We start from the raw sequence: 15,636 nt of genomic DNA, 5'->3' as shown, positions 1-15,636 counted from the left end.
ATATATACATCTATATCTTTTGGCTAGATTGTCCAACTGTGGCAACTTCTGGGAGTTGGAAGTCCACAAATCTTAAAAGTTGCCAGGATTGGACACCCCTGCCTTAGGCTATTTATAATTGGATAGATCATGTATTTGGCTTTAACATTTACCCGTATATGAAAGATAACCTTTCATTTTTATAGCTATGGCTTTCTGGGAATCCCCTAGGTATGCTGTGCTGAAGTGTTCCATTGAAATGTTAAAAAGCTCTGATTTGATAGAAATTGAGAGATCTTCAGCCAGAATAACACGAGAGACACTGAATGAGGATAATTTAAGGAGGGTGCTTTTAAGAGCCTGGATTTAGCTCTGCATCTACTGGCAATGATAACAGGATTTAAATTCCCCAGCTGACTAGTATTACAAACATTAGCTACTTCCACTCAACAAAAGAGTAAAGTGGGGGGTGGGGGATGGAAACATCAGCCTCCTGTAAATAAAGTGCTAACCAGCTTTTCCCCATAGAATTGTGTATAATACTGCTTAAGAATTGCCGCTGAGCATTTCCTTCTGGCTTCTTTGTTGGAAGGAAAACCTCAAAAACCTGGAAATCTCGGGAATCTGATACCAAGTCAGTTCCCCACCAAGCAAGTTTAGACCATTTTAAAGTCTGGCTTTGACACAAGGCAGCCTATCTAGCCTTCAGGTAAGGCTGTACTTTCAGATAAGGTAAAATAACTTGTCAAATGGAAGCTGTCAGTTTGTCAAGCATTGGAGAAACTTGTTCTCTCTCTCTCTCTCTCTCTATATATATATATATATATATTAAAAGTTCTTTGCTGCTTAACTCCTGGAGACTCTGGGCAATCATCTGGGCAACTGAAGAGGAACTAAAGAGACTCTTGTTACGAGTGAAAAAGGAAAGTGCAAAAGTTGGGTTGAAACTAAACATTAAGAAAACCAAGATCATGGCATCCGGCCCTCTCAATTCCTGCCAAATAGATGGGGAAGAAATGGAGGTAGTGACAAGATTTTATTTTCCTGGGCTCCAAGATCACTGCAGACGGGGACTGCAGCCAAGAAATTAAAAGACGCTTGCTCCTGGGGAGGAAAGCCATGGCAAATCTAGACAGCACACTAAAAAGCAGAGACATCACCCTGCCAACAAAAGTGCGTATATTCAAGGCTATCGTCTTCCCAGTTGCAATGTATGGCAGTGAAAGTTGGACCATAAGAAAGGCTGAGCGCCAAAGAATTGAGGCCTTTGAACTGTGGTGCTGGAGAAGACTCCTGTGAGTCCCTTGGACTGCAAGGCGATCCAATCGGTCAGTCCTAGAGGAGATCAACCCTGACTGCTCCTTAGAAGGCCAGATCCTGAAGCTAAAACTGAAACACTTTGGCCACCTAATGAGGAGGAAGGACTCCCTGGAGAAGAGCCTCATGCTGGGAAAGGTTGAGGGCAAGAGAAGAAGGGGACGGCAGAGAATGAGGTGGCTGGATGGAGTCCCTGAAGCAGTAGGCGTGAGCCTAAATGGACTCCAGAAGATGGTAGAGGACAGGAAGGCCTGGAGGAACATTGTCCATGGGGTCGCGATGGGTCGGACACGACTTCGCAACTAACAACAACAAAATAGGACTGCCATGGATGGCAAGAAGGTTCAACATGCAGCTCTCTTGAGGTGATGATCATTAAGCAAAACTCTCATGATTTAGGTGTTTGATATGAATGGGTGATGGATTGGAAAAAAAAACACCAGTTATACAGGGCAAGGTTGAAAGGAATAGAATAAAGGGAGAACAAGATAACAGGCATCAAAAAAAATATTAGTAGAACATCCTTGAAAAAGAGCTGTAATATTTCTGGAAATGAAACCATTTGTTTAGTGGCCGTTTAAAATTACAGCGGCAGTGAAAAAAATGACTTATACCCAGTTTTCACAATTAAAGGTTGCAGCATCCCTATGGACACATGATCTAAATGCTGGCGCTTGGCAACCAGCATATATTTAAGACACTTGCACTGTCCCGGGGTCATGTGTGGTCACCATTTGTAACCTTCACAGGTGGTTTCCAGCAAGCAAAGTCAATGGGGGAAGCCAGATTTGCTTAACAAACACATGATTCGCTTAACAGCTGCAGATTTGCTTAACAATTTTTTTTTTTTGGTAGCAAAAACTTGTAAAATTTGGCAAAACTCACATAACCGCTCCCTTGCTTAGCAGTGGAAAATTTGGGCTCAATAAAGTGGTCGTAAATTTGAGGACTCTGCCTGTAGCTGTCCCAAGTTCAAACTAAGTTGAGTGCAGAATGGTTTGCATCATCCTGAATGAACGTTGCGCAATACATGGCATCAAATTAAAATGTAAGATAATTGATATACTGTTATACTGTTTTATTACACAGCCATATCGTTGTTCCGTGTTCGAGTGTGAAGGACATTTCTGCTTGCGGGAGCAAGTTTGGAAAATGATATTTAAAGATCAGAAAACTTAGTAGAGGTGGAATAATATCTTAAACCTTTGCTTCAGTAAGAAGGTGACTGCAATGCTCCTAGGTCAAGTGTGGTCGTTATTTAGCCCCCAGCATGTTTAATTCACAGCGTTAACTCTTATTTCTTGCTTAGAGGCAATATAATTAAACCTGATTTATTCAAATTAATATAGGTGCCCACTGCGGGAGATTTGGGGTGATTTAAAAATGCACGGCGTGCTTGAAAATGTAGCTGATGCTTAGTGAATGTTTGGGGTAGAAGGTGAGCATGATTTCAAGCAGTGTCCGAGTTTCATATTTTGCAAAGATACAGCTGTTTACATTTCCACTGAATTAATGATGCATCTGCCTGGAGCTTTGATTTAAACCAGTGGTGGCGAACCTTTTAGAGACCGAGTGCCCAAAACCCGCACCGCCCCCTGGCCCGCCTGCTCTGCCGCCTGCCCCTGCTCCACCCCGCCCACTCGCAGGGCTACCCACCGCCTCCACGGCCCGCTGATCACCCAGTCGGCCCTGTAGCACCAGGACAGCCACGCCCTCCACCCGCACCCAGCAGCATCATCTGCGCGCTTCGTGGCGCGAAGGTGGGGAGTCTTCTCCCTGCTGCCTGGCTGCCATGTTCTTGGCTGCGCTGCTCCGCACAGGACACACCCGGGGTCGACTCTCCAGGGGGGGCTTCTGGTGAGGAGGGGGCCGTGGGGGGAGGCGGGGCTGGGGCAATGGCGGGCGTGCCCACCGCCTCTGGCACGCATGCCGTAGGTTCGCCGCCACTGATTTAAACATTTCAATCACAGCAAAGTTAAATTGAACTTGTATTTAAAAAAAAAAAGAAGTCGCGAACTGACATTTTCCGAACGTATTCAACTTCCTCTTTGATTTTGTAAATGTCAAAACACTAGCACGATATGGTTAAAGAGAATAGATCAGTGATCTAGCCGTGCAAATAGAATCATTTCTAGTTTTGCTGGGCTTTCTGTGTGTGGTTTTTTTTGTTGTTATTCGTTAGCATCTTAGTTGTGCGCAGGAAACCCAGTTGCACCTTATTTGCTTCAGACTGGACCAGGGCTAGGCAACCTCGGCTCTTTTATGACTCATGGACTTCAACTCCCAGAATTCCTGAGTCAGCTATGCTGACTCAGGAATTCTGGGAGTTGAAGTCCATGAGTCATAAAAGAGCCGAGGTTGCCTACCCTTGCACTGGACAGTACAAGCTAAATACATTAGGAGGATATTTATATTTATATTTATTATTAAATGACTACTGTAACGACAAAGCGTTTCTCTACTTCTGTTGTGTGTTTGTGTGTGTGTGTGTGTGTGTGTGTGTGTGTGTGTGTTAGAGGCGGAATCGCTCCAGGCTTTTCAAGATTGAACTATGTCCTACCTAACAGATTGGGAATTGAGCAAATTTTATTTATTTTAATTTTATTTTAATTTTATTTATTTATTTATTTATTAATTTTAAGTTTCAGTCTCTCTGCGAGGCTGTAATTCTCTAGGCTGGCCCGAAAGGACCTTCTAAAAAGAAGCAGTTTTGAAGTAAAAGACTCAAACCCGCCTCTCTTAAGACTTGTGCTGGCTTTGCCCTATTCCCCCCTTATGCTTCAAGGTGCGTAAAAAATTGTTTTTGAAGCAAAGGGTGTGTTTTGATTTCTGCCTACTGTGAAATTTGAGAACTCCTGGGTATTTAGAGAGTTGACAGGAGGAGCCCAGAGCAGCAGACACAGCTTACAAGGAGAGGGAATCACTCAATCACTCCCCACTTTTTCTTTTCTTTTTTTCACTTTGAGGATTTAACCCTCTGCAAGGGGAAATGCAGGTTCTGGGATTTCTAAATTGTGCAAGTAATGGTACGTATTGATATTTCTTGAGGGGGCGGTCAAGTAATTTGGGGGAAAAGATGACGGGGCTGAGTGTGGGGAAGTGGTGATGGAAATGAAAGCTCCATTTGTTTTTTCAAACGTCTGCTTTCCAAGTTGTAGTGAAATCTCCTGAATAAACAGGGAGGAAGACTTGATCGGAAGTTTCCCACGTTCGCCCGTTTTGTCCCAGAAACCCTTTCTTTCATCTACATTGAACTGATTTGTTTTTTTTTTTTTGGTAATAATACAAACTAATCTTGGAAAAAGGTACACTTTAAGTTGTTAGGTGTATGGTGCGCGAATACCAGATTCGTGGCAGGGACGAACTCTTTCTTTCATCTGTGCAAGCGGTTGCTGGATATTTGCCATGTAAAGAAAACTTTATTCCTCCCATTTTTAAAATAATATTTTGGACAAGGTGTGCTTTTCCTGTTCTGTCTGATAACTTGTCGAGCAGAATTGGGGGAAGAAGTAAGGAGCTAACTTATTCTTGTGTTGTTGTTTTTTCATAGCCTATATTTGTAACAGCAACTGATGTGTCTATTCCTGTCTGCTAATTGTTGTTAGAAGTATACTTTTCAAAATATTGTTTAGAGTGTCGGCAGCATTTGTCTAATCGGTTCAACTGCCCCCCCCCCACACACAGCTTCCCCCTATCATTCATTGCAGTGTCTTCTTTTGCCTACCTCGTTTTTTTAGCTACTGCCATCCATGTTTTCCCCCCCACCCACTCACTGCCCAAATATACTTGTTATAGCATGGACAAGGAGCACCAGAAGCTAGCAACACAACAGTCGTAAACAGAACAACTTGTAAACGTTTGTACGTCCCTAAAGGCGTTTTCTTTATTTGCAATATCTTTCCTCACACCTTAGAATATTGTTTGGAAATAATTTGCAAATTTTATCTATTTGGCTAGCGATCATCTGTAGTCAGGTGAAGGCTGTTTTTATTGGGCAGAAGGAGAAGTTTTAATAGCAAATGGTGCCATGTCCAGGGGAGGTCAGTTGAATTGAAACCTTGGAAAGACAGGATTGTTTACCCCTGTACCTGTGTTTAAGAGTATATACTGCTGGAGTCACTTCTTGGACCAAGACTGTAGAATGCTGATATTTGGAGTGACTGATTAGCAGATGTTGAAATGTGTGTGAGCATGTTTGTGGTCTAATTGTCTCATGAATGTTTCTGCAAAGAGCTTTTTTTTTCCCTTGCTCCAAAGCGATCACTGGCAACTCAAGGTGATAATTGCTACCTTTTTAATTGTACTGCATTTGGACGGTTCACCTAAACAGAACAAAATGATTGGGATGTTATAAGAAGTTTTACCTTCAGCATAGCAATTTCCTTCTGATTGATGTCTGAGTTTTTGTCAAAAACACCAGAAAACGAAGTCTCCCTTGGGAATTAAGACTGCGGGGAGGAATTTCTACCTGCATTTTCTTAATAATATTATTGCCATAAATATTGGACGTGTAGGTCATCTTATTTTGGTGGAAGAAATAAAAATTATATAATTAAAATTACCCATTTATGTTTGTTCCGTCTGTAACATATTAACTTCAATTTGAAGAACCATATGTGTTGATGCAATAGATGTCCTCAAATAGTAAACCAAAGGGAAAATACACACAATTGGCCAAAACCTCTCGGATAGTTGTACCACTAACCAACTGGTTCACCAATATATAAGGAACTACTTAAAAGTTTGCATGAGGGAATGATTTGCTACAGAATATTGTGTTATCAAACCAGTTGGACTGACTCATTACTAATGTTTATGCATAGCCAGATGTTTTTCAAATCTATTTTTAATTTTTGTTTCCCTTTGCTATTTAATTCTCTTCAACGTTTATTGCCGAAGACCTTAAGTGTGCGTTTAATATCCTAATTCAAAAGCATTCCCTATGTTTTATTTATTTTAAAGTAGGTACTTGCTCTCCAAATAGCAGAATCTTAAGAAGTACAGTTTAATATATAACAGAGGAATATTAATTGTATAACTATTCAGAGAATATTTAACTTTTGAGATAATTTTTTTGATTGTATAGCTCAGGGGTAGGCAATCTTGGCTCTTTTATGACTGGTGGACTTCAACTCCCAGAATTCCTGAGCCGGCATGGAAACCTCTCCCTTTTCCCTCAGCGTGGCTGGCTCAGGAATTCTGGGAGTTGAAGTCCACCAGTCATAAAAGAGCCAAGGTTGCCTACCCCTGGTCTAGCTGTAATTTCCATGTAACACAGTACTATTTATATCATAAAATGATCCTATTAAAACTCAAACTATAATGTTAGCAGATTTAGAGAACTTGTTTGTTGTAGTGTTTAAAGACATTAGACCACAAATCAGAAGATATTGAGTTTTGGTCCTATCTTGGGTATGAAGCCAACCTGCTGGCTTTGGATCAGCCCCCCCTCTCTCAGTTGTAGGGCGAAACTTACCATAAGCCACTTCCAGAAATGTTGCCAAGAAAACTGAAAAGACGTGCTGAGTGGGGTGGGGGAAAGAGAGCAAAAGTCTTGAATAGCTCTCCAACATTCCAGGGATTGTCATTGAGGATGTTGGCCATAGTATGGCCAGGATGACTACAAACCAGGCACAACAGTGGCCACGCTGGTAGTGGTTGATGAGTGTTGGAAGTCTAGCACATCTGGAAGCCAACAGATTGAAAAGGGTTATCCTAAACATGTTTTCATGCTTTCATTTATGTCAGATTTGAAATGGGACTTCCTGTAGCTTAAATAGGATCTATTATATAAAATCAATATTAAGAAGACAATCATTCTTATAATTTAAGGCAGTGGTGGGATTCAAATATGTGAACAACCGGTTCTCTGCGTGGATGCCACTTCTGGAAGTCTCTTCTGGGCCTGGGCAATACAAAATTAGCTACCAGTTCTGCCAAAGTGGTGCGAACCGGCCGAATCCCACCACTGATTTAGGGCCACTGTGGGTCACCAACACAACTACAGCCGGTTCTGTCTCGTCGTGTTTTTTTTTGCTAGAACTTGAATGAATGCTATTTTAATGGGCTTCTTGGCACAGGTTCGGGTGTGTGAATGTTAGCCACGTATTGGAAGTATATGTGTAGATTTGAAAATGTGACGAGATGAAGTGAAGACATTTAAAGGCAAATTCTTTATGGATTTCCCCGTTCCCACATTGTTGAGAACTTGCTGAATAGCTTAACGATGTTAGATAAGTGCATATTTACTTAGAAATATCTCCCGAGGAGGTATTATATATAAAAAGTTCCTGAATCAAAATACCGGTAGCTGAAGTAAATGGATCTGAATTCATACTTGCTAAAATGGCCTTGGAGGAAACAATAGGTTCACTGTTAAAACTGCTTTCTGGAAAATGCCCCAGAGCTTTCAATTACAAACCTTAGTATATTTCATACAGAATAAAACAAACACCGCTAAAGTTTTTGTTATTTTGTAGTATCTGCCAAGGGAATGACAGAAGCAGTGTCCTACATGTGACACAGTGCAAGCCTCGTTCCCCCTTCTCTGTGCTCTGGTGTTGCACGCAGTATGAAAGGACAGAGCTTTTGTCATTTTGATGAAAGTGGCAAGATCCTGCAGACCCCAATGATGTCACCTCTCACCACCCAAAGCTAGTTTTCTCCCTTTTTCTGTGTCTCTACCCAAAATTATGTTCGTGCTTGCTGTTCCCATTTTTTTTCTCTTTCCTTGTTTGAGTGCAGCTAAAAGTTTGAATATTTAATATTGTCTTGAACGATAGCGCTTGCTTCTTCCTTGAAGTAGAGCACAACAATGATGAAAACTGTAAACTTGAATGTATTTGGGTCAATATAAAAGGGGGAAAATGACATTGCCATAGGTGTATACTATAGGCCGCCCAACCAAACAAAGGAAATAGATGAACTTTTTGCTAGTCAGTTAACTAAGGTATGTAGGAAGCGCATCACAATAGTAATGGGGGACTTTAATTACCCTGATATCAACTGGGAGACAAATTCTGCACCAAGTGGAAGATCTAACAGATTCCTGACAAACCTAGCAGACAACTTTGTCTCCCCAAAAGTAGAGAAGGGAACTAGGGGATTAGCCATATTGGATTTAATTCTCACTAACAGAGATGAAATGATAGAAAGTGTCAAAGCCACAGGAACCTTGGGGGGAAGTGATCATGCAATATTGGAATTCAACATTATGGAAGCACAAGCAATAGAATACAGCCAAACTAGAGTCTTGGACTTTAAAAGAGCTAATTTCAATAAACTTAGAGAGACCTTGGGAAGAATTCCATGGATGAGAATCCTAAAGGGGAAAACAACTCAAGAAGCTTGGGAAATTTTGAAAAGTGAGATAATAAAGGCCCAGTCTAGCACAATACCAACAAAGAAGAAAAATAACAGCTTTCAAAAGAAACCAGCATGGCTGCATAAAGAACTCTCTGATAAAACTGAAAGATAAAAAGGACAAGTATAAGAAGTGGAAAGAGGGACACATAACTAAGGCAGAATATCAGCAAACAGCCCATGCCCGCAAAGATGAAGTGAGAGAAGCTAAGGCTCAAAATGAACTAAGGCTTGCGACCAAAGTAAAAAATAACAAAAAAAGCTTCTTTCAACATAAGAAACAAGAAAAAAGTTAAGGAAATGATTGGTCCATTAGTGGGGGAAAGTAGCAAGAAGGTGACAAGCAACAGGGAGAAAGCAGAAGTATTTAACTCGTTTTTTGCATCTGTCTTTACACAAAGGGAAAAAACAGTCCAACCTACCCAAACCAGTGCCATAAAAAACAGAATAGAAACTCAAGTTAAGATAGGCAAGAAAATGGTAAGTGAACACCTGTCCAGCCTTGTTGTTGTTGTTGTTAGTTGTGAAGTCGTGTCCGACGCATCGCGACCCTATGGACAATGTTCCTCCAGGCCTTCCTGTCCTCTACCATCTTCTGGAGTCCATTTAGGCTCATGCCTACTGCTTCAGTGACTCCATCCAGCCACCTCATTCTCTGTCGTCCCCTTCTTCTCTTGCCCTCAATCTTTCCCAGCATTAGGCTCTTCTCCAGTGAGTCCTTCCTTCTCATTAGGTGGCCAAAGGCTTCCATTCTTTGGCGCTCAGCCTTTCTTATGGTCCAACTTTCACAGCCATACATTGCAACTGGGAAGACCACAGCCTTAACTATACGCACTTTTGTTGACAGGGTGATGTCTCTGCTTTTTAGTGGGCTGTCTAGATTTGCCATGGCTTTCCTCCCCAGGAGCAAGCGTCTTTTAATTTCTTGGCTACAGTCCCCATCTGCAGTGATCTTGGAGCCCAGGAAAATAGAATCTGCCACTACCTCCATTTCTTCCCCATCTATCTGCCAGGAATTGAGAGGGCCGGATGCCATGATCTTGGTTTTCTTAATGTTTAGTTTCAACCCAAGTTTTGCACTCTCCTTCTTTACCCGCAACAAGAGGCTCTTTAGTTCCTCTTCGCTTTCTGCTATTAGAGTGTCCAGCCTAGACGAGTTCAAATCACCAGGACCAGACGTGATCTCAGAACCACTGAACTATATTTTTCAAAGATCCTGGAGCACTGGGGAACTACCAGAGGACTGGAAAAGAGCTGATGTAGTTCCCATCTTCAAAAAAGAGGAAAAAAATGGATTCAGGAAATTACAGACCTATCAACCTGACCTCAATACCTGGGAAGATTTTGGAAAAGATAATCAAACAATGAATCAGTGAGCATCTAGAGGCAAACAAAGTCATTACTAAAAGCCAACATGGGTTTGTCAAAAACAGATCATGCCAGACAAATCTTATTGCATTCTTTAACCAAGTGACAAAACTAGTGGACCAGAGGAATGCTGTAGGTATAATTTACTTGGACTTCAGTAAGGCATTTGATAAAGTAGATCACAACCTACTACTTGATAAGATAGAAAAATGTGGGTTAGATAGCATCACCACCAGATGGATTCGTAGCTGGCTGACAGGCCGTACTCAGCGTGTGGTCCTCAATGGAACCGCATCTACATGGAAGGAAGTGTGTAGAGGGGGGGGGGGCCAGGGCTCTGTTCTGGGCCCAGTGCTCTTCAACATCTTCATCAACGATTTGGATGAGGGGATAGATGGGGAACTCATCAAATTTGCAGACGACACCAAGCTGGCAGGAATAGCCAATACTCCAGAAGATAGGCTTAAGATACAGGAGGATCTGGACAGACTCGAACACTGGGCGCTATCTAACAAAATGAAATTCAATGGTGAAAAAAGTAAGGTTCTACATTTAGGCAGGAAAAATCAAATGCACAGGTATAGTATAGGTGTTACCTTGCTCAATAGTAGTAACTGTGAGAGGGATCTCGGAGTCTTAGTAGACAATCACTTCAATATGAGCCAGCAGTGTGCTGCAGCTGCCAAAAAAGCCAACACAGTGCTAGGCTGCATTAACAGAGGGATAGAATCAAGATCGCGTGAAGTACTAATACCACTTTACAATGCCTTGGTAAGGCCACACCTGGAATACTGCATCCAGTTTTGGTCAGCACGATGTAAAAAAGATGTCGAGACTCTAGAAAGAGTACAGAGAAGAGCAACCAAGATGATTGGGGGACTGGAGGTAAAACATATAGGGAACGGTTGCTGGAATTGTGTATGTGTAGTTTAATGAAGAGAAGGGTGAGGGGTGACATAGCAGTGTTCCAATATCTCAGGGGCTGCCCCACAGAAGAGGGAGTCAAGCTATTCTCCAAAGCACCTGAAAGCAGGACAAGAAGCAACGGATGGAAACTAATCAAGGAGAGAAGCAACCTAGAACTAAGGAGAAACTTCCTGACAGTTAGAACAACTAACCAGTGGAACAACCTGCCTCCAGAAGCGGTGAATGCTCCAACACTGGAAGTTTTTAAGAAGAGACTGGGCAGCCACTTGTCTGAAATGGTATAGGGTTTCCTGCCTGAGCAGGGGGTTGGACTAGATGACCTCCAAGGTCCCTTTCTTCTTCTTCTTCTTCTTCTTCTTCTTCTTCTTCTTCTTCTTCTTCTTCTTCTTCTTCTTCTTCTTCTTCTTCTTCTTCTTCTTCTTCTTCTTCCTCTTAAGTCTGTTTCTCTCTTTTTTAAAATGTTGGTAGTTTCAAGATTTCAGTGCTTTTGTTGCAGTTGTTGTGGAGTGGAAAAAAATATTCTGGATAGTGGATGTCTAGTAGACAAAGAGAACTATTTGCAAAACTATAGCACAGTTGGAGCAACCCATTTCATGTCAGGACTATTCAGGAATTTCAACCCAAAATCCAGTTTTGTCGATGGTAAATCATCTTTCTTTTGTTCTTGTTTTGCTTTTTCAGTTTTTGTAAGCAGTACGTGGTGAGCGGTAACAAAGGTTTCTTTGATAAATCAGCATCAATAATTTAAAACCCTAAAATAAACTTCCTTTGAGAGAGGACTTACAGATTCAGACAGATATGGAGAGAACTCTTTTTTCTTGAAATGGAGTTTGTTTGTTATTTGTGTCAGCTGATCACTCTCTGATCACAATTTGTTAGCCTCAAGTTCACAGCAGAATGAAATAACAAGTAGCTCTATCAAATCTTCTTCTATGAGGAATGTTGCTCTCATATTCAGAAAAAAAAGAGGGCTAGTTGGTTCTATAAATACAGTCATTCCAGCCTTCCGTTTAAGTTCATTGCTGCATTGGGTCCTAACAGACATTTGCAGCCTGATAGCATATTCACAGATTATGTCAGAGCAAATTATCCAAATATACATAAAATCTGTATAATTGCCCGCTTTGTACCATTTGGGAAGCAATTAAAATGAGTTAAAGAAAATTTCAACCTATGAATAATTCATAATTAATCTAGCATTAATATAACTCATTCTCTTCTCCCAGCGTTCATCGGGAAAGTGTGTGTGTGTGTGTGTGTGTGTGTGTGTGTGTGTTTGTGTTTTGCAGCTTTTCTTCTGAAAATTGATTCATCCTGAGGTTTTGGCATAAGTCCATAGCTTTGGCAGGCTTAACCATTTGGCTATATATTTACTTGTTGGTAGCAAGGATATTCCACGTTATGCAACACGATCATATCAGCAAACGGATTGCACACTTATCTCTCTAGGAAAGAAGTAGGGAGTTTTTTTAAGCTGTGTGTTTCCCACAACACCAGACAGATTCTGTGCAGGCGTGAACTTGCCTCCGGGTTGTGTCATGTTATGACTAGTTGAGATAGAAGAGTTTACACACACACACACATACACACACACACACACATATGCATCTATGTATGATAGTTCCAGAAAAGTCAGGGACACTGATTATACTACAGACTTTTTTTTGTTCCCTCCATTTCAGTTTTGTGTTTGTCTAATAGATGAAATTGCGTGTTTAGGGCTAAGTCAAGAATAAAGCCTATGCATGATTTTCCATATTTATCAATTATCATCTGAACAGGATAATTTTTGAGCATTGGTTTACATTCTTGAGCAATTAATCTCTTATAGAAGAATTGCTCATTTTCTTCTTTGACTTGCACCATCCCAATTTATTTATTTATTTATTTATTTATTTATTTATTTATTTATTTATTTATTTATTTATTTATTTATTTATTCCATTTATATCCCGCCCTTCTCCGAAGACTCAGGGCGGCTTACAAGCTTAGCAGTTTAGATCAGAGAAGGATTTCTAATCTTTGATATGGATGTATAGTCCCAAGTATGCTAGGCCTTTAAATTTCAGCAGAGACCAATTGGCAAAAAGAGGTGATAGATTTTGATTTGGCTTTTACTTATTGTTTCGGACTATTTGCATGCCACTCAGTTTCATAACAGTCTAGGGTGGCTCGTAGAAATACAGTTAAAAGAAAATTGCAATTTAAGCAAACTTTAAAATATTGCAGGAAAATAAAATATTACGAAATGATAAACATTAAAAACTATTTCAACTAAAAATGACTTGGTAATATTAAAGGATCTGGGTAGACAAATATATTGAACCTTCTAAACCAGGGGTCCCCAAACCCCGGTCCGTGGACCAGTACCGGTCCGTGGCATGCCAGCAACCGGTCCGCACAAACAAGCAAAGCCCCATCCGCGGGATGCAGGCAGCACACAAAACCACACACCCTCCGGTCCACGGAAAAACCTCTCTCCATGTAACCGGTCCCTGGTGCCCAAAAGGTTGGGGACCTCTGTTCTAAATTGTCAAAAAAGGGGACTTTTTTTTCCAGTCTCGGTGCAATGTGTTCCACAACCTGGGCCCTCCTGCAGAAAAAGTAGAATTCATTTGAATGGCAAATGTGTATCCATGATGGATCGGAAAGAAGATATCTTGTTCATGGCCTACAACTGCAGGGCAGGCAATAGGAAGTAGGAGGTCTTGCAAGTAACATGGTGCTACCCAAGTGAGGTTACATCAGGCGTTCTGAGAGTGTGTATATAGGCTCAGGAGATGAGCATGGTGCTTCTGAGGACCTTTGGCAGGGGCCACATTCCACCTATGTTGTTGCCTCCTGGCCTAGTTCTGAACTGTCTCGAAGTGTACAGCTCCTTACGATAATCAACCTTGAGGTTAGGAGCTAGTGAGTCACTGAAGCCTGTTGTCTCTGTCCTCTAAATAAGCATTCAAGTGGCTTATCGGTTGATGCCGCTGGAAGGTTTTCCTTGCGGTTGATGTTGGTTTGCATTGTTTATTAGATTTGTTTGGCGCCCATCTCACCGCCATCATGTTACACGGCTGTCCAGCTGGATGGAGGGGGGAGCACAAAGCTGCAACGCCAGTTCTTCAGCGGGAGTGTAATCTTGTTTCAGAGATGGCGTTATTTCTCCATGCAGTCGCAAGCTCTAGGATCCAATGCCTAACATGCCCTAGGGCAGGGGTGGGGAACCTTGGGCTCTTTTATGACTCGTAGCCTTCAACTCCCAGAATTCCTGAGCCAGCATGGCTCAGCTTGGAAACCTCTCCCTTTCCCCTCAGCATGGCTGGCTCAGGAATTCTGGGAGTTGAAGTCCACGAGTCATAAAAGAGCCCAAGGTTCCCCACCCCTGCCCTAGGAAAACACAGGAGGAACAGCCCAAGGGGAGGGGGAAAACATGAGAAAGAGGCCCAGATTAATGCGACTTTCATTACACCTGGTGTATGTTGAGCTGGGGATTTCCTTTGACAGAGACAGTTTCAACAGTCTTGTTACTTTACCCCACTAGCTTTTATTTCTTACACTTCACCAACCTCACAAAGGCGGCCATCAATCTTGACAGTCTGTCAAAACAGTTTTCATGCTCAATTCTTAACCTAGTGTGATTAAGGTAGAATTGCTTTGAGTCATGCTTCTCTCATCCCCTGGGCTGAGGTACCCCTTTTGAAACAGTCTCATTTCCTCTCCTACTTCCTCCATTAGATAGTCTTGTCTCACGTTCGTAGGAAAAGGGAAGTATCGCTAAATATCAGGCCTATGGATGGTACCCAGTTTCAACCCTGAGAATGATGGTTCCCAGACCATTAATCACAATGGCAGAGACTCTCTTAAGCCCAACCTGAGAAGGATCCATCTAGTTGGTTTCAGCTAAGAGTTTTGGAGTTGCAGCGCTTACATCTTCTGGATATGGACTCTTGGGCCCTGGTTGATGGTTGCTAAGTCAGCTGGGTTCAAAGCCGGTTTCTTAAACCGGGGCCTTACTACCACTTTTTTTTGCAGCAGGAAAGTCTGCCTATAAAAAGGAAGCATTTATATTCTCAATAAATACTGGCAAGATGAATTATTTAGAAACACTTATGACCCAAGTTGAGAAGGGATCCCATGTGTCAGTAGTGGTGCTAAAGCACGGTATAGGTGATACCTTGCTCAGTAAGTAACAACTGTGAGAGAGATCTCGGAGTCTTGGTGGACAATCACTTCAATATGAGCCAGCCGTGTGCTGCAGCTGCCCAAAAAGCCAACACAGTGCTAGGCTGCATTAACAGAGGGATAGAATCAAGATCACGTGAAGCGTTAATACCACTTTACAATGCCTTGGTAAGGCCACACCTGGAATACTGCATCCAGTTTTGGTCACCATGATGTAAAAAAGATGTCGAGACTCTAGAAAGAGTACAGAGAAGAGCAACAAAGATGATTGGGGGGCTGGAGGCTAAAAGATATAAGGAACGGTTGCTGGAATTGGGTATGTCTACTTTAATGAAGAGAAGGACGAGTGGGGACATGATAGCAGTCTTCCAATATCTCAGGGGCTGCCCCTAAGAAGAGGGAGTCAAGCTATTCTCCAAAGCACCTGAAAGCAGGACGAGAAGCAACGGATTTTAATTTAATTTAATTTAATAATTTGATTTCTATACCGCCCTTCTCCCGAAGGACTCA

General features: G+C 41.8%; 1 protein-coding gene across 4 annotated transcripts in view; it reads left to right on the top strand.

Moving 5' to 3' along the window:
• Positions 1 to 15,636, top strand: part of PTK2 (protein tyrosine kinase 2) — a 265,648-nt gene that overhangs the window by 31,402 nt on the left and 218,610 nt on the right. For 2 of the 4 annotated variants that reach the window (XM_081323022.1, XM_081323021.1), the window contains exon 1: positions 3,790 to 4,322. The exons of the other annotated variants lie outside the window; for them this stretch is intronic. In XM_081323022.1, coding sequence (XP_081179148.1) covers positions 4,286 to 4,322 — 37 coding nt within the window. In that variant the 5' untranslated portion in view covers positions 3,790 to 4,285. Of the gene's footprint in view, positions 1 to 3,789; positions 4,323 to 15,636 lie in introns of those variants that run through there. 4 annotated transcript variants of the gene reach the window in all.

Source organism: Vipera berus, assembly GCF_964194415.1.
Source record: "Vipera berus genome assembly, chromosome: 3".
Taxonomy (NCBI): Eukaryota; Metazoa; Chordata; class Lepidosauria; order Squamata; family Viperidae; genus Vipera; species Vipera berus.
The sequence above is the reverse complement of the archived record's forward strand: the minus strand, read 5'-3'. Positions and strand labels throughout refer to the sequence as shown.